This window comes from Myotis yumanensis, unplaced genomic scaffold (assembly GCF_028538775.1).
Source record: "Myotis yumanensis isolate MYYU_CA2020_CCGP unplaced genomic scaffold, mMyoYum1.0.hap1 SCAF_5, whole genome shotgun sequence".
In the NCBI taxonomy this organism is placed as follows: domain Eukaryota; kingdom Metazoa; phylum Chordata; class Mammalia; order Chiroptera; family Vespertilionidae; genus Myotis; species Myotis yumanensis.
The window spans coordinates 76296900-76319444 of record NW_027223756.1 but is presented as its reverse complement, the minus strand read 5'-3'; the positions used below and the strand labels follow the sequence as shown (position 1 = coordinate 76319444).

The window sequence follows — 22545 nt, the reverse complement described above, 5'->3', positions numbered from 1 at the left end:
GGTGAGTTAGAACAGACTTATTGTTTTGTTTTTCAATGTATCTTTATTGATTTCAGAGAGGAAGGGAGAGGGAGAGCGAGATAGAAACGTCAATGAGGAGAGAGATTCATAGTTCGGCTGCCTACTGCACGCCCCTCACTGGGGATCGAGCCCGCAACCCGGGCATATGCCCTGCCTGGGAATTGAACTGTGACCTCCTGGTTCCTAGGTCGACGCTCAATCGATGAGCCACGCCAGCTGGGCTGGAACAGACTTTTTTAGTATACCCACCTGCATTGTATAAATTGTACCTGGTAAATATATATTTTAAAACGACGCAGAGCCCTTGGCCAGGCCAGTTGGCTGGAGCATCGTCCCTACACCAAAAGGTTGTGGGTTCGGATCCTGGTCAGGGCACTTACCTAGGTTGCAGGTTCGATCTTTGATAGGGGCTGCGAGGCAACCAATCAATGTTTCTCTATCACATCGATGTTTCTGTCTCTCTTCCTCCCTCCCCCTCTTTCCAAAATCAATTAAAACGTATCCTCAGGTGAGGATTTTAAAAAAAACCCACAACTATGCAGAAGAAATAAATTATAAAATTCAATGGTTTCTAGTATATTCATAGAATTGTCCAACCAGCAATACTATTAATTCCAGAGCATCCTCATCACCTCCCCCCAACAATCCTTCCCATTACTAGTTACCCCCATCTCCCTCCCCAGCCTCTGATCACTTCCTGTCCCTGTGGATGTGCCTGTTCTGGGCATCTCACAGAAATGGGATCGCACACTGTGTGGCCTTTTGAGTCTGGCTTCTCTCACTGAGCGTCATGTGTTCAAGGTCCATCCACGTTGTAACGAGTGTCAGCGCTTCGCTCCCTTTCAGAGCTGAGTGCTATTCCAGTGTGTGGAGGGGCCACATTGTGTTTGTCCATTCACCCACCGGCGGACACTTGGGTTGTGAATTGTGCTGCTGTGAATGGCGAGTTTTGAACATGGGTGTACAGGTTGTTGTGTGTTCATATGTTTTCAGTCCTCATCTTCATTTCCACCGAGGACGGGAATGGCTAGGTCACACAGTGATTCCCTGTTTGAACTTCTGAGGAATGGGCTGGCCAGCAGTTTCGACATCCCGACATGTCTCACCCAGGGCATGGAAAGGGTGAGGCGGCCGCCTCTCTGCTGCTCCCTGGGGAGGAATCATTCATCCTGCCAATGACTTATTGATGAGAGCAGCTCAGTGGGACCAGGAGAACTTTCCATGGGTTCCTGTTATCAATAGGGCTGGTGTGAGGGCGCAAGGGGTGAGGGTCCTGGCCCCACTTCAGACCCTGCCTGTGCCACTTTCTAGCCACCTGGAATCAAGAGAGAGGTGTGGTCAGGGCTGACTTGCCCCTCAGACACCAGCCAATTTTCAAATCTTTTTTTAAAAAATATCTTATTGATTTTCTACAGAGAGGAAGGGAGAGGGATAGAGAACTAGAAACATCGATGAGAGAGAAGCATTGATCAGCTGCCTCCTGCACCCCCCACCCCCACTGGGGATGTGCCCAAAACCAAGGCACATGCCCCTGATCAGAATCGAACCCGGGACTCCTCAGTCCCCAGGACCACGCTCTATCCAGTGAGCCAAACCGGCCAGGGGCCAATTTTCAATTCTTTTGTGAAAAATTGCAAGACCCCAGCCCAGCTGGCATGGTTCAGTGGTTGAGCGTCTTACTATGAACCAGGAGGTCATGGTTGGATTCCCAAACAGGGCACATGCCCGGGCTGTGGCCTTGATCCCCAGTGTGGGGCGTGCGGGAGGCAGCCGATTAGTGATTCTCTCTCATCAATGATTCTCTCTTTCTCCCTCTCCCTTCCTCTCTGAAATCAATAAAAATACCAGAGGCCCAGTGCACATTGAAAGAAAATTAATTACAAAGTGGCCGGAGGGGTGGGACTGGGCGAGAGGGCCAGACACGCCCTGGAGCCAGCCTCCCGTGGCCCTCCCCAGCCAGCTCTCCGACGTCCCCTGAGGGGTCCCAGAGTGTGAGAGGGCACTCTGCAAAGTTGCTTTCTCTTGGCAGCTCCTGCTTTGAGCATTTGCCCCCTGGTGGTCAGTGTGTGTCATACCTACCGGCTGGTAGGATGATTGGTCAGATGGTCGGTTGGTCGGACGGTTGGTCGGTCAAACAGTCGCTTAGCCTTTTATATATAGAGTGTTTTTTTTTGTTTTTGTTTTTTTAAGAAAGAAAAGAATTGCAAGACCCCAGACATTTAATGCCCAGAAAGGCTGGGCACTGATGACCCAGGGTGAACACACAGCTTCCAGCTGCCCTCTCGGGCACCTCCCAGCACCCATGGCCCCTTGGGGGACCTAGAAGTGGACAGGGATGGGGCACATCCTCAGGGAGCCCCTGTGGGTGGCCATGTCCTCATTCCACACCACATAGTTACACAAATGATTGACCTACGAGGCAGCCAGCCAGAGCGGACAAGACATAAATAGTGGCCTTCCGTCTCCAGCCCCTTCCATTACATTTGGCAGGAAATGAGGTTTTTGTAACTTGAAACTGGGGGTTTCATGCCAAACCTGCAGATTTGCTAGAAATATACTAATGTGGGCGGCAGCGGCGGGGAGGGGGGTGCCTCTTCCAGAAACATCCCTCCCAGGCTTCTACTCAGATCAGGGGCTGCTGCTTCAGGGGACTCAGGTTAAGTCAGGGCGCTTCTAAGAACCTTGGGCTCTTTGTGAATGAAGCCAACCTCATTTTCTCTGCCCTTCACATGGAAAAGCTGATGCTACTGTTGGCAGACTATCTCCTCAATGACTCATCTGCTGAGCCTCCTTGCCTGTAGAGTGTATTTCTAATTAAAATATTTACTATTTTACTTTAAACAATTTGGTTTATCCAAATACACCATTAAGGGAGTCAAAAGGCAAAGCACGGGCTGGGAGAAGATATTTGCAGTGCATAATGCAACGAAGAACTCAGGTCTAACACATGTAAAGAACTCTCACAATTCAATGACCTGAAATCAGCCAACCCAAGTTAAGAAAATGGGCCAAGGACTTGAAAAGGCGGGTCCTGGGGAAGGACCCCCAAAGGCCATGAGCATGTACTTGACAGCGCCAGTCCACAGCGAAGTGCAGGTTAAAACGCCAGGGAGGGACCACGGCCATAGGAGAACGGCTAAAACCGAGATCAGTAGTGCCAAGTGCTGGCCAGCACCTGCCAATGGGAACCTCTGATATCACAGCAGATGCAAATACAAAGGAGGCAGCCACCTTCAGAAAGTTCTAGAGAGGTCTTCTTTCAATTGAGATGTAATTGCATCCCATACAAATCCACCATTTTAGAGTGGACCATCCAGTGGTTTTTTAGTACGTTCACAGACTTGTGCGACCCTCACTACTGTCTAATTCCAGAACATTCTCATCATCTCACAAAGGACACTCCGTGCCCACAAGTTGTCACTCCTCGCTCAGCAGGTCCCAGGCAGGAAACCAACACAGGAAACCTGATTTGCAGGAGCAGGACTGGGAGAAATGAATGCATCCTGTTTGGACTATAAATACAAAAATATACATTTAAACCTAAAATAGTGCCATGAGGTTTGTGTGTGTGTGTGTGTGTGTGTGTGTGTGTGTGTTTGCCATGAGTTTTAATACACCCTCACTCGAGGATGCTTTATTGATATTGAGAGAGAGAGAGAGAAACATTCATTGATGTGAGAGAAATATCAATTGGTTGCCTCTTGCATGCACCCCAACTGAGGATCGAACCTGTAACCTAGGTATGCGCCCTGACTGAGAATCGAATCTGCAGCCTTCTGTTGTATGGGACGCCGCTCCAACTAACGGAGCCACCCAGCGAACACATCCTTTTTTAATTTTTCAAAAATGTTCAACTACTTTAATGTGCTGGGGAAGAAATCCATTAAAATATGTTTAACTACATTAAAATGTATTAGAGGGCGTGCGTTTTTCTCGGTAGTATGGCGTGATGGACTCCATCCACCTCCACTCCTTCTCTGCTGTTCTCAGCAGCCCAGGGGCCTTTTGTGGGGCTGGGGCTGTGCTTCCTCCAGCCTGGGCGCTAGGCGGCGCTGGGGAGCCTCGGCCAGGGAGAGGACCTGGAACTTGCAAGATGCAGTGGGCAGGCGTCTCTGGGCGGGTGGGAGCAGAGATCACATTGCTGGTATTTTGCTGCCCTCTGGTGGCAGCCTTCAGTTGCTCCTCTAGGCCTCAAATCAGGAAGTTGCTTTAAGTCCCTAGTTGGTGAGGATTGGTTTATTTACTTATCTATAGTAACCAGAACCAATATCTATTCAGCACCGACCGACCGTGCGCCAGGTGCCTGGTAACCCTCATAATGCCCCTGGGGGTCAATGAGGCTGGGAGAGGAATGGGCAGTGATGATGGACACCTGAGCCAGCAAGCCAAGGACCCCAGCCAGGGGACACATGAGCCCCATGTCCAACGTTTGGCCTTTGGCAGCCACTGACAACCCATCGTGTCACAGATAAGCCACTATATCCACCTACTCGGTCTGTCCTCAGGCCTGCAAAGGCCCTGTCTCCAGTGACGTTACATTCGGAAGTTCCGAGTGGACATGAGTTTGGGGGAACCCTGTTTAACACAAGACAGCAAATGCCTTTGCAAAGCAGGGCACCGGGGCCCGGCAAATGACCTCATATTTCAGATCCAGTTTTCACCCCAAGGTAGGTCCTACTGGAAAGACACCTGGAATTTGCTTCAGGGACCAGGCTTAACCCGCTCCCCACCTTACCGTGTATTTTTATCGATTTTAGAGAGGAAGAGAGAAGGGGAGAGAGATAGAAATATCAATGATGAGAGAGAATGATTGATTGGCTGCCTTCTGCACACCCTACACTGGGCATCATACGCCCCACACTGGGGATTGAGCTGGCAACCTAGGCATGTGCCCTGACCAGGAATCGAACCGTGACCTTCTGGTTCATAGGTCAACGCTCAACCACTGAGCTATGCCGGCCGGGCTAGGAGGATATAGTTTTAAAGAAACTGTTCTCACAAGGCCATCGCTGGTTTTTATCCAATTATAGTTTCTTCAGCACTCTTGTAAAAAAGGAAACGTGGTGCTCGCTTCGGCAGCACATATACTAAAATTGGAACAATACAGAGAAGATTAGCATGGCCCCTGCGCAAGGATGACACGCAAATTCGTGAAGCGTTCCATGTTTTTTTGTGTTGTTTTTTTTTAAAAAGGAAATGTGGTAAAAGAGACAGGTGTTGCCAAAACCGGTTTGGCTCAGTGGATAGAGCGTCGGCCTGCGGACTGAAAGGTCCCAGGTTCGATTCCGGTCAAGGGCATGTACCTGGGGTTGCGGGCACATCCCCAGTGGGAGATGTGCAGGAGGCAGCTGATCGATGTTTCTCTCTCATCGATGTTTCTAACTCTCTATCTCTCTCTCTTCCTCTCTGTAAAAAATCAATAAAATATATTTAAAAAAAAAAAAAAAAAAGAGACAGGTGTTCTCCCTCATGGGTCCACTCAGAGCCCACCTGGAGCGAGGTCAGGCGCGACCTCGGGGGCCTGGGGCCTGTCTGAGGCTTGGACGCTGCTCTCCTCTGGCCCAATGCAGCTCCATAAAACCCGGCCAGCCTGGCCAGAGAGTGGGGACTTCTCAAGAGAAGCGAGACATCCAGATTTTAAAATATGTCCTGCTTTTTCACTGTTGGCAACTTCTTTTCTTTTTTGGTTAATCCTCACTTGAGGATTTCCCCCTATTTATTTATTTAAAAAATATTTTATTGATTTTTTACAGAGAGGAAGGGAGAGGAATAGAGAGTTAGAAACATCGATGAGAGAGAAACATCAATCACCTGCCTCCTGCACACCCCCTACTGGGGATGTGCCCGCAACCAAGGTACATGCCCTTGACTGGAATCGACCCCGGGACTCTTCAGTCCACAGGCCGACACTCTATCCACTGAGCCAAACCAGTTAGGGCCCCTCTATTTTATTTTTAAGGAGAGTGGAAAGGAGGGAGGGAGAGGGAGAGAGAAACATTTATGTGAGAGAGACATATCGATTGGTTGCCTCCCGCACGCACCCCAACTGAGGCCAGAATTAAACCTGCAGCCCAGGTACCTGTCCTTGACCAGCGATCGAACCCATGACCCTTTGGTACGTGGGCCAACGCTCTGACCACCGATCCACACCAGCCAGGGCTGTTGGCAAAATCTTTAAAACAAACAAAAGTAAAACACTGATGGCCGAGGAAGAGAAGTTTGTGTTCTGAATGTCAAGGGCAAGTAACTATCATTCACCTCATTTCATGGGCCCATCAGTTCTGTGGGCCAAGGGGTCATCTCCCCTTTGCTGATAGGGAAACTGAGGCTCTGAAGGGGAACATAGCTGGTTAACTTAAGCCAACCCAGTGATTAAGCACTAGGGATGAGGTTTGAACCCCATTCACCCTACCAGAGCCCATGCCCCAACCCCACTTCAGGTCCTCCCAAAATGGCCAGAATTCCGAGGTGGCCCCAAGAATCTTGCCCCCGTGTACACACCCCGTGTAACCCCCTTGAGTGTGTGTAGGACCTTATTTGGTAAAAAGTGGAGAGGGCTTTTTCAGATGAAATTAATGTTCCCAAATCAGTTGACTCTGAGTTGACCCAAAAGGCGATTATGGCGGGTGGGCCTGACCTAATCAGGCAAGCCTTTTGTAACGGCCCGGGGAGCAGCCAACAGCCCTGAGTGAACTGCTCATGGAGCGAGCCATGTGGCGAGGACCTGGGGGCAGCAAGAAAACCGGGAGCCACAGGGCCATTGGACCAGGAGGGGTCAACCTTGGGGCTCTTTATTCCCTGCCTTCTCTCCACAAACATTTCTCACCCACCTGCACTGGCAAAGCGTAGGGACTCCACCAGGGACCTCCAGGTCTGTCCCCCTATGTAGCTCTGCCCTGTCCTCCACGGTCTGTCCTCCCCAAAGTCACCAGAGGGCGCCTGTGAGCACCAACTCTATTCTGCCCACGGCCTTCAGGGCTCCCACAGCCCTGGGGGAAAAGCCCAAGTCCTGCCCTATCCATCATCTCCTCCCCGTCACCTCCTCCCTCTATCCCCCTCACTCATCCCACTCCAACCACACAGTTCTCCCTGCTGTTCCCCGGACGTGCCGTGCGGGCCTGGCCCAGCATCATGGCCTTTGCATGTGCTTTTGCATGGCCTTTGCATGTGCTGTGCCCGCTTCCTAGTTATGTTCCTCTGGCTCATTCTTCCACCCAAATCTGGCCTTTGCTTCAAGGTCACGTCTTCCGAGAGGCCTCCCCTGACCGCCCTGATCCAGGAAGCCACCTCATCCCTCCCTGCTTACGGTTCTGTTCCTGCTTACGGTTTTCATTACCTTGTTTTATGTCACCAGCCATTACATCACACATCCAAGTGTCATTGTTTAATCCCTGTGAGCTCTGCGGCATGGACACCAGGCCCCTTGGTCCCGGCTGGGTCGCAGTGATTTGAACAGCACAGGCCACTTAGTAACTGATGAGAGACTGCGATATTTATTGAGCACCGATGGTTTGCTAGGCGATGGTCTGGGCACTGGGTACATGGCAGGGACGAGACAGACACTCCCTTCCCCCACCCATCAGGGGGCCAGCCTGGTGGGACAATAGATATGAATCAAATGATCACACAACGGTTAATCAGAGCCAACACTGATGTGGCATTTGTTGTATGTTTACCAGGTAGTAGTACTCTGTTAATCAGTTAGTCCTCACCACTGCCCTGTGAAGGTGATACTGTACCATTGATATCCTGTAGTACAAATGGGGAAACTGAGGCACAGGGCGGGTAAGGGTCTCCCCGGGCCCCGCGGTCTGATAGATTATTCCAGGAATAGTCCTCGTAGCCGGGCCTCCCATGCTCCTATGTAACCCTCTTGTCCTGACTCAAGCCTGGTCATGTGCCGCATGCGGCTGGAGGGACCGCAGCACGTGTGACACATGCATTTGAAGTGCTCATGTGTCAGGACCTGCCTGCCTGCTACTCCTGGATGCCCACAGGTCTCTCAGGGGGAGGAGCCGGCCAGTCTGGCAGTCGTCCCGCCAAGGGCAGCCAGATTTAGTAACTACACATACAGGATGGCCAGTTACATTTGAACTTCAGAGGAACAATGAGTGATTTTTTCAAGCATCCATATGTCCCAAATATTGCATGGGACATGCTTATACTAAAAAAGTCATTTGTGCCCTAGCTGGTTTTGCTCAGTGGATAGAGCGTTGACTTGTGGACTGAAGGGTCCCAGGTTTGATTCCGGCCAAGGGCACATGCCCGGGTTGTGGGCTCGAACCGCAGTGAGGAGCGTGCAGGAGGCAGCCGATCAATGATTCTCTCGCATCATTGATGTTTCTATCTTTCTCTCCTTCTCCCTTCCTCTCTGAAATCAATTAAAAAATGATATATATATATATATATATACTAGGGGCCCGGTGCACAAAAATTTGTGCACTCGGAGGGGGGGGTCCCCCAGCCCGGCCTGTGCCCTCTCACAGTCTGGGACCCCTCAGGAGATAATGACCTGCTGGCTTAGGCCTGCTCCCGGGTGGCAGAGGGCAGGCCCAATCCCTAAGTGCAGCCCCTGGTCAGGCTCAGAGCAGGGCCGATTGGGGAGTTGGGGCGCCGCCCCGTCATGCACAGAGCAGGGTGGATCGGGAGGTTGCAATGCCACCCTCAGTCACTTTCAGGGTAGACTGATTGGGGGGTTGGGGCACCGCCCCCTGTTACACTCAATGCAGGGTCAATGGGGAGGTTGCGGTGCCACCCCCTGTCACTCACAGAGCAGGGTCCATCAGGGGGTTGGGGCGCTGCTCCCTGTCACTCACAGAGTAGGGCCGATAGGGGAGCTGGGGCACCGCCCCCTGTCACACACAGAGCAGGGTGGATCAGGGGTTGGGGCGCTGCACCCTGCCACACTCAGGGTAGAGCCAAAGGGGAGGTTATGGCTCTACCCTGTCACACACAGAGCAAGGCCCGTGGAGGGGGGTTGGGGTGCCACCCTCTATTACCCACAGAGCAGGGCCGATCAGGGGGTTGGGGCACTGCACCCTGTCACACACAGAGCAGGGCCGATCATGGGGTTGGGGAGCTCCCCCCTATCAGGCACAGAGCAGGGCTGATCAGGGGGTTTGGGCACTGCCCCCTGTCACGCTGACCCCAGTGCCGGGAGCCTCGCTGCTCCGCTGATCCCGGTGCCGGGAGGCATATTACCCTTTTACTATATAGAATAGAGGCCTGGTGCACTGGTAGGGGCCGGCTGGTTTGCCCTGAAGGGTGTCCTGGATCAGGGTGAGGGTCCCCACTGGGGTGCCTGGCCAGGCTGGCTGAGGGGCTGAGGGCTGTTTTCCCGCTGGCAGTTGACTAAAAGCTTCCAACTGCTCCTTGTTTTCTTTTTTTTTTATTCTGGGCCAGCTTTAGCTCTGAGGCCTCTGCTGAAAACATGGATACAATGTTGCGGTCCGGGGCTGACTGAAAGCTGGTTTTGTTTAGCTTCTTATTTGCAACATAGTAATAGTTGCTAAGAGTTGCAGTTGAGAGGCCGGCAAGTGAGGCGGGGAACGTTGGAGTCTGCAGTTCCTGGAGGAAGCAAGCCTCATGTTCGCTTCAATGCATGGCTGCCGGCCGCCATCTTGGCTGACAGTTAATTTGCATAAGGATACGCTGATTAGCCAATGGGAAGGGTAGCGGTCGTACGCCAATTACCATGTTTCTCTTTTATTAGTGTAGATATATATATATATATATATATATATATATATATATATATATATTTATGTCATGTGTTGCCCAGCCAGCATAGCTTAGTGTCTGAATGTCAACCCATGAACCAGGAGGTCATGATTCAATTCACCGTCAGGGCACATGCTCAGGTTGCCGGCTCAATCTCCAGTGTGGGGAGTGTGATCCCCAGTGTGGGGTGTGAAGAAGGCCGCCAATCAATGATTATCTCTCATCATTGATGTTTTTATCTCTCTCTCCCTCTCCTTTCCTCTCCGAAATCAATAAAAATATGTATTTTAAAAAATCTGCTATTATAGCCCTTGCTGGTTTGGCTCAGTGGATAGAGCGTTGGCCTGCGGACTGAAGGGTCCCGGGTTCGATTACGGCCAAGGGCACATGCCCAGGTTGTGGACTCGAACCCCAGTGGGGAGCGTGCAGGAGGCAGCGGATCAATGATTCTCTCGCATCATTGATGTTTCTATCTTTCTCTCTCCCTCTCCCTTCCTCTCTGAAATCAATAAAAAAAAAATCTGCTATTATAAAAAAAGTCATTTGTTAATTGGCCTAAAATTTACATTTAACTGGTGTCCTGGGTTTTATCTCACAACCCTGCCCCCTCATCAGATGGCAGCCCTGACTCCACATGCATGAGAGGGGTTCCCTCGAGGCATGGCCTCCTGAATACCCCACGACCCTGCAGGAGTCAATTAAACAGGAATGATGCTCAGAAGGAAGGGAGGGGGTGCTGCAAAAAGTGCTGAGAAGCAGGCCTGGGAGGGAGGGAGGCAGGGTTCTGGCATTTTAGTCAGAAGCTCGGTTTGTATTTCATCCTTTCTAATGGCCTGGAGAAAACGCTCCTCCCTTCTCGGATCATAATACAGCGAGCCGGGGAAGCCAGGGAAAAGCATCTACAGCTCCCAGGAACGAGCGAGGGGCAGCCCAGGCCCGCAGATACAAGATCTGAGAAGTGCCGCCCACTGGGCCGCCCGGTTTCGTTTCACCCCGAGAGTCCCTCCACTTTGCAGACCGACCCGCCCTCCTGTGGGAATTCCACTAAGAATTTATTTAGACCTTTCACCAAATACCTCCTGGGCAGCCAGTCGGGCAGGTGGATAGAATTCTCTACCTGCTTTCCAAGGGGGCTGCCTCATTAAAAGAATTAAAATGAAAAAAAACATTTGAAAAACAAGACAATTCCAGGGGTCGAACTTCTGGCCTCCTCAGGACATGCCAGTCGGGACAAGTCAAGAGGACATTGCATTTTTAGGGCACTTCAAGTTTGTGGGGGTTTTCTTTAATCCTCACCTGAGGGTATTCTTCCATGGTTTTTAGAGAGAGTGGGAGGGGTGTGTGTGTGTGTGTGTGTGTGTGTGTGTGTGTAGAGAGAGAGAGAGACAGAGAGAAAGAGAGAGAGAGAGAGAAACATCGATGCCAGAGAAACACATCTACTGGTTGCCTCCTGCATGAGCCCCTACCAGGCCAGGGATCAAACCTGCAACCAACGTACGTGCCCTTGACTGGGAATCGAACCCGTGATCCTTTGGTGTGCAGGCTGACACTCTAACCACGAAGCAAACCGGCCAGGGCCACTTCTAATTTTTTAAACCCTCCCTGACGGTTCCCAACAGCCTTCTTATGCCTTCAAGAGAGCCAATACTCCCCCACCGTTTATAGTGTTAAGATACACATAACAAAATTTACTGTCTTAACCATCTTTAAGTGTATGGCTCAGTGGCATTAAGCACATTCACACTGTCGTGCAGCCAACCCCACCATCCGTCTCCAGAACTTTCTCATCTTCCCAAACTGACGCTTTGACCCCATTAAACACTGACCCCTCCTCCCCAGCCCATCACCGCCATCGACTTTCCGGCGGGGGAGGGGAGCGGGTCTCCTCTAGGCGCCGCCTGTGAGTGAATCTGACTCCCCTAGGCGCCGCCTGTGCGAGGAATCACACAGCTCTTGCCTTGATCAGCACGGACCGATTGCAGAGCAAGGCCTGACTCAGTGGGATGGGGCGGTGTGGGAAGTCTGGGCTTGGCGTTACTGAAGATGGTCACCCCACAAGCACTGATGTAGCACCTACTGCGTGCCAGGTGCTGGGGACGCTGTGACCCCGACAGCCCCGTGCGGTGGGGTGAAGGCCAGAGGTTCCGGTGGGAGCAGTGAGTGTCACCAAGAGAAATGAACCAGAGGGAGGAGGGTTTATTTCACGGTGGATGTGGACAAGCAGTTTGTGGGGAACAGAAGAACCCCTTTTAGCCCACAAATCAAGCCCTTGTTCTGCAGGTCATGTGCTGTCCCCGGGGCCTGCAGGGCAGTGCGGAGGCCCTCAGACTGGGCGCTCAGGTTTCCTTCCTCAGACTGGACGGTTTCCCAGGGGTGGAGTGGGGGCACGTCCCCCTTCTCAGACTGGGACTTAGAGGGGGGCCGAGTGTGTCTCTCCGCAGACCGGCAGCTCCTCAAGGTGCCAGGACCCATGCCCCCCCCCCCCCCCCAGCCTCTCTGCCCTCAGACTAGTGGGAGCAATGACAACTGGAGTGGGGGAGGGGAGCGGGTCTCCTTTCTCCTCGGACCAAGAGTGTTTGGCAAAGTCCTAGGAGCAGGAAGAATTGACAGAGGTCCCGTTTCATCCCCAGCTTTAGACCCAGAAAAAGCAGAACAATTTCTCTAGGAAAATAAAATCAGAAAAGAAAGCCCTCGGGTCATGGCGCACACCCACCCTCGGGATTGTGGGCATGTCATTTGTGGTCCCCGGGTTGTGGGTTTAAATGGGGACCTGTTTCCTAAAGCAGGGGCACTAGGGGCTGGTCTTGGCAGTTCCCAGAGGGTCAAGGTGCCCCCGTCTGCAGGCTCAGTCCTCATCCTCACTGGCATAGACACCGGCTTCCCAGCGTTCGGCCATCGCGTTCTTGTGGCGGGTCACCCGCGTGGCTTCCAGGACCTGCAAGAGGAGGTACAGAGTCCCCATGAGAGTCCTAACCTCCCCCCCGCCCCACTACCAACTCATAGGCTAGGCTTAGAACAGGGGCAAAGCAGGGCCACCCCCTCCTCTGTTTCAGACCTCCTACTCCTACTAATAGCACCAAGGGATGTGCTAACTCGTCGGAGCTCCATGGCAGGGGAAATATCTGGGTCTGGCTTTGTAGGCTCAGCTCCAAGATGGCCCCAAATATGTTCCACAAACCCACTGAGGTAGCGGGCCTTCTCCACACTCTCAGATGTACCCCTCCCTCAAAGAAAACGCCCTTGCCTTGGGCCCAATCTGTTCCGAAACCTTCATCATTTGACAAAGAAGCTGCAAGTGCACCCGTTTTGCACAATCTGTGCCCATGCAGGCATCACAAGCAGATCCGAGCAAAATCCACCGCGGGAAGACACTGCCAATCAAGGAGCTACGCAGTGACGTTTTCACATCCCAAAGAAAAGCTTTTGATGGCCCTGGTGCCATGGGGCAGGGGGCTCAGACAGGGTAGGAGAAGACAGTCCTGGCACCAGGAGCACACTCACCTCCGAGTTGACGTGGTCCAAGGGGTTGATGCCGGCATACTACAGGAAAGGAACATGCGTCAGCCCTGGCCTTCTGGCCCTGCCCCACCCCAGAGCCCGCCTGGAACTCGATGCAAACTCCACTCAGTCACCCCTTGAGGCAGGAGGGAAGGTTTCCATGCCCTCATGGTCCTCCTGAGTGCCCCTCGGTTACCACAGATGCAGCCATCCACCAAGCTGTTCCCTCATGGTAATTTCACAAAGGAGGAGATTGAGGATCAGAGAGGGGCAGGGACTTGTCCAACATCACACAGCAGCCAAGGGGCAGAGCTGAGAGTTGAACCCAGCTCACTGTGCCCAAACCCATGGGGCCAGGCTGTGAGTTCCAGGTGGGTGAGGCTGGAGTTGGTGTTACTCTCCATGGCATCCCCGGCCCCCACTCAGGGAGGAGATGGCCTCAGAGTTACAAACGTGTGGCATGGATTCAGGCCTGGGTGCAAGTCCCAGCTCAGGAACCCATGGGCCATGTGACCTTGGACAAGCCTCGCTCCACCTTCCTGTAGGAGGTGTCAGAACTCAGCCAGGCCTCCAAGGGGGATGGCCAGGGTTCTAGACTCACCCACTGCTCCTTCTTCTTTCTCTGCCCAGGAGTCGCCTCAGCAGGGGGCTCTGCCGTCCACACCAGGCCCGAGTGCAGGCGGATGGGGGTGAAGAAGTGTGACTCGGACACTGAGTAGCTGCCGGTGGTGCCTGCGGGGTCAGGGGGAAGGACGGAGCATCAGGGAGCGTGCCATAGTCCCTTGAGGGCAGAACGTCTATCAGACCAAGGCCTGGGGGACACAGACTGTCTGGACCGCGTAAGGAGACAGGTGAGTGAACAGACGTGCAGAGCAGAGAGCTTGTCTGGAACACTGATAGAATGACCAAAACAGCCCTAGCCGGTTTGGCTCAGTGGATGGAGTGTTGGCCTGCAAACTGAAGGGTCCCAGGTTCGATTCCGGTCAAGGGCACATGCCCGGGTTGTGGGCTCGATCCCCAGTGGTGGCCTTGCAGAAGGCAGCCGACCCATGATTTGCTCTCATCATGGATGTTTCTATCTCTCTCTCCCTCTTCCTTCCTCTTTGAAATCAATAAAAAAAATATGTTAAAAAAAAGAGAATGACCAAAACAGCGAGTCAGAAAGAACTGGGTAGATGGATGGGTGAGATCTCATGCCAGGTGAAAACATTAAATCTTTGATAACAAAGAGGAGCAATTGACCAAGAGGATGCAGCATCTGTAAGCCTTTCACGCGCCTAATAACAAAACCTTCGAATCCATAAAGCAAACGCCACAGTGCAAGGTGGACATCTCTCTCCAAAATCTACCGTTTACGGAAACATACAGGCAGAGAGACCAGCCAACTGGGGGAGTGGACAGAGTCCCCCAGACGTCCCTCCCCTCTCAGTCCCTCTCGATCCCCCCAAACTCCACCTCTCCACCCTTCTCTGCTCCAGTCTCCGGGACCAGGCCCAAGCAGCCATTCCCCGCCAGGCCCTTCCTCACCCGAAGCCCGGGAGGAGCTCCTGGAGTCGGGGTCACAGTCCAGCTGCGGGGAGAAGACCTCCGGGAAGAGGGCATTGCGTCGTTCCTCCGCCACTTCTTGCTCCCGCCTCAGGACGCTCTCCACCTCCCGCTCCAGCAGCTCAGAGGACTGGGACCTTTGCAGCCTCAGAGGGGGGGCCCCAGCCACTTCCCAGCCCCAGGTTCGGGGCGTCTCGGCCTTCTGGGGCACATCTGGGACCCTGAACCGCAGGGGACGCAGGCGGAAGTACTTCCATCGCACGACACCCCTGTTGGCCGGTGGGGGTGCCCCCGAGGGCTTCCAGGACTCCTGCTTTGTGCCTGAGGGTTTTCTAGAGGATTCCGAGAGATGCCTCTGAGACCCTGTGGCCTTTGCCACCGCCTTGGCCTGGTCTGCAGCGAGGCCGCCAGGCTTGCCCCGTGCGTGGAAGGCTGGGAGCCTGGGCTGGGGGGCCCCAGGGCTCAGGTACGGCTGGTAGGCGTCAGGGGGGATGCGGTTCACCCTCCTCAGCTCTGGAGAGGGGTCGGCCGCCCTGGTGTCTGGGGCCAGGCCAAGGATGGAGTCTGAGCTCAGTGCTCTCCTGAGTCCCGGCTGGGGGCCCCCGGAGAGGCAGTCGGGCTTGGACACCCAGCCCCCCTGCAGGCCCTCCCGCCGGTGGTCCTCCTCACGTTGCGTCTCCTGGGCCATGTCACGCTGCACATAGAGCGAAGGGCGCCCCCTCTCCCGCCGAGGGGCCGCCGCCGTCAGGCTCAGCTTGGTCAGCAGGGGCCGGGTGGGTATCTCCACCAATTCCTGGGGGCCCGCTGCCCCCGGCAGCCCCCTCTGCTCGCGCAGAGCTGCCTCGCGCTCCTGGGCCACTCGGATCTCCCGCTCGATGGGTGTCTCCTTGGGGGCCTCCGGCGACTCCGCTGGGGACCGGGCACCAGGGTCTTCCAGAGCCTGGACGCCAGGCCAGGTGGGCAAACCGCGGACCCTCTTCTGTTCCATGACCACCTCCTTCACCTGGGGCTTGGCCGAGACGGCATAGCCGTTGGTGAGGGGCGGTGTGCTCGGGGCCTGGGGGGCCTGGCTGATCCTGGGTGGGGTATACTCCGGGGCCACCCAGGCTGGCGGGGTCGGAGGGACCCTGGCATTTGCCTGCTCCAGGCTCAGGAACTGCTGCCTCGCTGCCAGGAAGTTGATCTGCTCCCTGTCGACCACGTTTTCCTCCAGGGGGATGAGCTGAGGCCGTCCGGGGGTCCTGGGGCCCCCGTTGTCAGGGGTGCCATGAAGCGTGGCCACCGTGCCGCTCTTCCTCACCGCTTGGCCCTGGATGACTGCCCAGCGCTCTTGCTCCAGGTCCGGTGGCCGCCTGAGCAGGGTGTCCCTGGTGTCCAGGTGGTAGGCCTTCATCACCTCATCCTCATCGTCCTCCAGCTGCAGGGACGGCTGGCTGAGGAAGGTACGCAGGCTGCAAGACGCCCCTGTCCTCAGCACGTCCGGCGGGGCCTGGCGGTCACCCACCCACACCACAGTCTGGTCCTGGCCCCAGTTGCTGTCCGAGGGTTCCACATTCACCAGCTGGTATGTGTAACTGGTGTCCCCATTGAGGGCCAGGCCGGCCATGCCTGGGGAGTGGGGGATGCTGAAGATGGGGTATCTGGTCACTCGGTCCATGTTCTGGGGTTCAGCCACCACAAGTTCTGGGGTGGAGACGCTCCCAGCTCCCTGAGGATGAGAAGGAAGCACACCACCAGGTAAGAGCACTTGGGGAGGGGCACAATGTCCAGTTCCTCCAAGGGCAAAGTCCTGCCCAAGCGGCCTCTGTGATTGGTTCAGAGATAGAGAAGTGACCCTGCCTGGCCAATCAGAGCATCCCCTCCCCCTGGCCTCTGTGATTGGTTCCGGGATGGACATAGGACTCAACCTGGTCAATGACATGAAATCCTGGCACTTGACTGTGGAAATGGTACCCTCTTCCTGATAGGCTTGTTAGATTGGAGGAATGAAACTGATCAATTCTGGGGGCCACACATGCCCCCTTGTGGACACAGCCTGCTCAAGAGCCACCCCAACCCCAACACAACATCCTAAAAATGTTGTTTGAACTCCTGGATCCAGCCACACTTGAATCTCACCCCTGCACTGATCCAACGACTTGCCTCATGTCTATCTGCCATTTGCAGGCACCCCTGCTCCTCATCTGCCAGACACTGCACATCCTGTCTTGGGGAGCCCCTGTTGCCCTAACCCTACTCCTCCCTGCCGGAAGCCGGTCCATCCTTGCTGCTTGACACAGTCGCTGCAGAGAAGAAACGTCTGCACAGCATATGTTTCAAGGGACCTGGCGTATATGGCATACTGTTCTTAATATGTTTGCTCCCCTTCTTGGCGCTATGTGTTCTAACCAAGGTCACCTCTCCGAGAAAGGCTGTTTCCCCAGGTAGGAATTTTTCCCTGAAGTTAGGGAGGGAATAAAACCCCTTAACTAAGTGCCAGGTGGGTAGTTAATCACTTTAACTAAGAACAATCACGCTTAAGCTACATAATCTTTACTCCCTGGAATGGAGATAAGAAACGCCCTAACCTTTGGAATAGAAATTGACGGGATTAAAATCAACTGGTATAAATACAGATGTAACAAGACAACAGGAGACAGAACCTAGAAACAGAACCTAGCGAGAAAACCTGGCTGAAGAACCTAGAGACAGAACCTAGAGACAGAACCTGGATAGAACATGGCAAGAGAACCTGACTAGAACCTGGCTACAGAACCTGACTGGAGATCCGGGCTAGAACCTGGCTGGAGAACCTAGCAAGAGAACATGGCAAAAGATCCTGGACAGAACCTGGCTACAGAACTTGGCTTGTCTGGACCCAAAGCCATCCCTGGGCAGCCTCTCTGGGCCCCACCAGGCCCCCTGCCAGTACAGGTGTCTACCTCTCTCCAGGGCACACACATTCTGAAGTTCCCTCTGTGGTAGTTGTTGTTTTTAAAATATATATTTTATTGATTTCAGAGAGGAAGGGAGAAGGAGAGGGAGAGATAGAAACATTAATGATGAGAGAGAATCATTGGTCAGCTGCTTCCTACACACCCCACACAGGGGACTGAGCCCACAACCCGGGCATGTGCCCTGACCAGGAATCAAACCGCGACCTCCTGGTTCATAGGTCGATGCTCAACCACTGAGCCACGCCAGCCGGGCTGATTGTTGTTTTTCTGAAATATTTTATTGATTTCAGAGAGGAAGGGAGAGGGAGAGAGAGACAGAAACATCCATGGTGAGAGAGAATCACCGATCGGCTGCCTCCTGCAAGTCCCCACTGGGGATCGAGCCCACAACCCGGGCATATGCCCTTGACCAAAATCGAACCCGGGACCCATCAGTCCACAGGTCGATGCTCTATCCACTGAGCCAAACCGGCTAGGGCTCTGTGATTGTTTTCATCTGACATTTCCAGATGGTTCCAGCAGGCCTGCCTCTCGCGGAAGGATGTCCAGTGGGAAAACTGAGGCCCAGAGGGGGCAGCAACTGGCAGAGACTTCAGCTTCCCAGATGCCACATCCTGGTTCTCTCCTGCACCTTGTCCCGTCCCAGACAACCCCACCCCGCCGCACCTCAGCCGCATAAAGCCAGGATAGGTGAGGAATGCCTGGACCTTATCCTGCTAGGCCAGGCCACACCCTAACCCAGTGCCCCAGGGAGGCCCAGAGCTGCCTCCCCCTCCCCCAGTGTCCAGGAACTTTCTACAAGGTCACACACCTGACCTCACATCTCTGTGGTTCCTGGTATCTCCATGGTTCAGTTCTCACTGCTTTCCCCAGTGCTCAAGGCCTCCATCTGGCCTCAGCACAAATTCCCAAACTCTGTAGGTGCCGCCACCTCAAATCTGAACCGCCTCATCCCCCTGAAGCTCCCTTTGCCTGAAGGTCCATCATTTCTGCACCTCCACAGCCTCCTTCTCTGCAGCCCACAGGACACCTCCTCCAGGGAGCCCCCCAGATTGCCCCATCGTTGGCGCTATCATCTAAGCCTGGCCCAGCACCTAATGTTAGGCATCACCTTTTTACAGCTGAGAAAAGGAAGACAGGCTGTTCCCAACTTCTCAAGCAGCTCTTGTTCTCTGCCCTGGACCCTGGTTAAACCAGAGCTGCTATGCACGTCCGCTACCTTTTTATACCAACTTGCTGGTAACACTAAGTGTGGTTCTAAAAGGAAAAACACAGCATGTCCTTGAACTGGGGAAGTGTTACCAAGCAACATAAAATCGATTATGGGAACAGTGTTACAACTAACAAGGTTATCGATCATGCAATTTTTGTATCTATCAATTGTTGAAACTATAATTAGAAAAACAATGTTTAAAACAGCGGCTTGGACAGTAAGTCCCAAGACACTGGGCTGAGCCACTGGACCAATGACGGAGCAGTCCCCCTCAGAGATTTTCTCTTTGAAAGTTATTGGGGGTAAACATGTCTTTGAAAGGGGAATGAGTTTACTTAAGGCCTGTCTTCTCCCACCTCTTAGCCCAGGACCCTCCCTCTCAGGGGCCCCCGGTGGGCGAGCACCTCTCCTGCAGCCCAGCCAGAGTCCGGTATTCAGCAGGAATTTAATAATGGCTGGCTGACAGGGTGTGGTCTCTGCAAACATTACTCACTCCAGGTTCTCAGCATGTGGGGGTTGGGTTATTTTAGCTGCAGACCTGGCTGCCCCTCTGGGGCTCCCCTGTAGACCACAGCTTGTCCTCTGGGTCAGCTCTGTCCCCATGCCCTGGGGCTCCCTGGGAAGGACAGGTGTGGCAGGGGTGACTCAGAGTGTTTGCTGAGTGAATAGCTGGATGTTCATTCACCAGGATTTATAACCCACAGGGCACATTCATTCTTAGAAAAGAGAGCTGGGTCTCTCCTCCAGGTGAGGGGAGGGTGGGGCACCCGTCCTCCTCGGCCCACTTCTCCCAGGTGATTCACTGAGGACAACACGGGGTGGGACTCATCTGGGTTTGGGATTCAAGGCCCCAGGACCCCTCTCGCCTATGACCTTGGGCAAGTCTCAGCTCACCCCTCATCGTATTTGCTCCTCACAAGATCCTGTGATGAGGGGACCATTCCTGTCCCCAGTTTGCAGCAGAGGGGACCGAGGCCCAGAGAGGAGAAGTTGCTCACCTCAGGTCACACAGGAGTGACAGGGAAACAGGTCCTGAAGTTCAAACCCTCACTCCCAGTTAGTCGCTCTCCTTCAGGAAGCCCTCCTGGATTGCTCCTTCCCAGCCCCACCTCCACACCCATGTCAATACAAAACCGAAACAGGGGTTTATGGCCCCGGGGCCACACATTTGCTTGCTCATCACCGAAACTGGCCTCCTGCCATAAGGACAAAGGTCTGCTGAAGAGGCTGGGGCTCAGACAGGGAAGGTCACACAGCAGGAAGGGGCTCCAGGCATTCCTCTTCCATCACTCAAGGCTACAGCCTCCCAGGCCCTGGCTGGGCAGAGCCTCTGTCCCTTTGATACACAACTGAGTCTGTGTCTCCTGCTGGACAGAGCTTCTATGCTGACAGGAACACACTGCCCCCCGCCCCCTCCTCGCCAGTGCCCCCCCCTCCCCCCAAGCCCCGGACCCCGTGGAGTTGTTATATGCTGCGCCCCAAGCAGGGCTCTGGCTGGTGCTCAGTGCCTCCCCAACAGCCTCCAGGATTCTCAGAACCCACAGGCGGAGGGGGACGGGGGCCTCTCTGGCCTCTGGCCATGGTGCCAGGCAGGCCCCTCTCTTGGAGGGTCAGGGCTCAAGGTTCTTAGATTTGAGGCCAGAAGCCCAGAGTGGAGACTGAGACCTTAGCAAGGTTCAGGGATGGGCTCTCTGCTCCCTGGGGCAGGGGCAGGGGCAGGGGAGGCGGAGGGAGGGCAGGAAGGACACAGACCTCAATATTTCAGAGCAACGGGATTGAAGAACAATGGGAGAACCCCACCAGCCCCTGGGACCCCCGCTGGGTCCAGCAGGGTATGGGGTGAGAATGGAGTGCCTCTCCCCCTGCTTCCCCAGGGCCCCACCGGTGAGCGGATGATGCCAACTGACACAGGAATCCCCGTTCCAAAAACTGACCCACCCCATGCGGGACTTTGAGCGCATCCTGCCCCCACGCCCCCCGTCTCACCTGCCAGCTCCAGGCCCCGGCAGCCTCCCAGCCTCGGCTCCACTCTGGCGGCGCCGCCCTTCCCTCAGGTTGCCAGGGGAAGGCCCCACCCAAGGGAGGCAGGTGCACTCCCTCCTCCTCGGCCCCACCCGGGATCAGGAAACAAAGTCCGGAGGAGGAGGGAGAAAGCGGACACCCAGGCACCATGCCCACTGCACTCTGCCCCCAGCCCCGGCCCCGGCCCCCAGGGCCTCCAGCCCCTGGAGCTGGAATTCACCCGAAACCGCCCTCTAGCTGCCACCTGGCTTTCCCACAACCCCAGGGCCACGCAGAGAGAGGACATCGTGCCGAGGGCCACACAGCAGGTACAGGAAACAGCTGCCCATTTCTGGGGTGTGGGGTCAGAGTCCCATACCGCCATGGTGCCACCTGGCTCCACCCACCTTTGGGGCTACTCCCCCAGAGTCCTTTTCTGGGACAAGCTCGGATTCAGCGGGTCCGGGTTCAAATCCCCGCAGCCTCTCTGAGCCTGTTTCCTTCCATGAAACGGGCCATCACACAGCGGGGAGGATGCCCGGCCACTGGGGTCGGACATAAAGAGCCGACTGAAGACCCAAAGTGGCAGAAATGGTGGTGGTGGGCACGGCCTGGGTCCCACTGCCACACGGAGCCCAGAGGCCCTAACTGGGCGGCGGGTCTTCCCAGGTGCTCAGCTGTCCCCCCAATTCTTGGTTGCGGTGCAGAGCCTGGCCAGGGCGGCAGGAGCCCCGTGTTTACAGGGAAGTCAGGGCACCGGACCAGTGGCCAGTCTACGGGGCCAGGGACACAGTAGGTTGGGCAGGGGCTGTGTCCTGCCCTTGGCTGGCTGCAGGGTCCCTCTCAACCTCAGTCTCTTCTTCCATCGAGTGGGCCTGAGCCCCTAACCGGGCCGGCTGCCTGGGATGAGGGTTTGAGGCAGGTCCAGACACAGGACCCAGCCCAGAAGGACAGCTTGAGCGTTCAACATGGGCCAGTTCTGGCGAAACCTGGGGCTGGGATTGGAACCTGCCCACCATCCTTACCGCCCTATTGGGGGAACTGAGGCTCCAGTCGGCAGACTGTCACCCGGTGTGCTGGGAGCACTGTGGAGACAAGCACCCAATGTCCTGCTCCCAGACGGGGGGGCCCACTCAGGGTCCAAAGCATTGAACAGATGGGCAAACTGAGGCCCAGGGGGACAGTGACTTTCCCAGTCACAGTGGGGTCAAATGGGGTTGCAGCCCCCATAACTGCGTCCTCCCCCATGGCCCCATCTATTTTTTCAGGGGCCGGTTCCCTCTAGAAGTCGGGGGTGTCTGTGGGATCCTTTCGGTTTCTTGGGGTGCTGCGAGCCAGCAAGGGGCAGCCTCCCCACCCAGGGATGAGAGGGGCAGGGCGGGTCTGGAATGGGGGCCTCCACAGGAAACAGAAAGCAAGTCCTGCCACTGGCTGCTGCCCCTTTACCTCCCGATCTTACCTGCCCAGGTGCTGCTCGGATGTGTTCAAGAGTAGGTGTGGCCTCCACCAATGTCCCCACCTCAGTCCCAGGTGAGCTGGAGGAGTGCAGGGCCCCACGCAGCCTCCCTTTAAGGCCACCCAGGCGGGCCCCACCCATGCCCTGGCTGCCAC

At 54.9% G+C, this 22545-nt stretch overlaps 1 protein-coding gene and 1 non-coding gene across 3 annotated transcripts; one reads left to right on the top strand and one right to left on the bottom strand.

Annotated features, from left to right (window-relative positions):
- Nucleotides 1-5084: 5084 nt before the first annotated feature.
- On the top strand, nt 5085-5191 carry LOC139011979 (U6 spliceosomal RNA). Its single transcript, XR_011471768.1, has one exon. It is a non-coding gene; the product is annotated as a U6 spliceosomal RNA (small nuclear RNA).
- A 6726-nt stretch (nt 5192-11917) lies between these two features.
- MISP (mitotic spindle positioning) lies at nt 11918-22458 on the bottom strand. 2 transcript variants are annotated; one of them, XM_070415614.1, is made up of 5 exons: nt 22394-22458; nt 14767-16492; nt 13841-13971; nt 13243-13281; nt 11918-12676 (listed from the first exon to the last, which is right to left on the bottom strand). In XM_070415614.1, exons 2-5 carry the CDS (start codon nt 16439-16441, stop codon nt 12587-12589), a joined length of 1935 nt encoding a protein of 644 aa, XP_070271715.1. In that variant the 5' UTR covers nt 16442-16492; nt 22394-22458; the 3' UTR covers nt 11918-12586. The 2 variants fall into 2 exon arrangements, with proteins under 2 accessions (XP_070271715.1, XP_070271714.1); XM_070415613.1 differs by lacking the exon at nt 22394-22458 and adding an exon at nt 20920-21003.
- Between the last annotated feature and the right edge of the window lie 87 nt (nt 22459-22545).

Bases quoted from the DNA above. Each gene is read 5' to 3' on its own strand.
- MISP (XM_070415614.1), bottom strand. From the start codon at position 16,441: ATGGACCGAGTGACCAGATACCCCATCTTCAGCATCCCCCACTCCCCA. The intron at 13,282-13,840 runs GTGAGTCTAGAA...CCTTTCCTGTAG, and splicing joins GAAAGAAGAAGGAGCAGTGG to TATGCCGGCATCAACCCCTT. The intron at 12,677-13,242 runs GTGAGTGTGCTC...CTCCTCTTGCAG, and splicing joins TGGACCACGTCAACTCGGAG to GTCCTGGAAGCCACGCGGGT.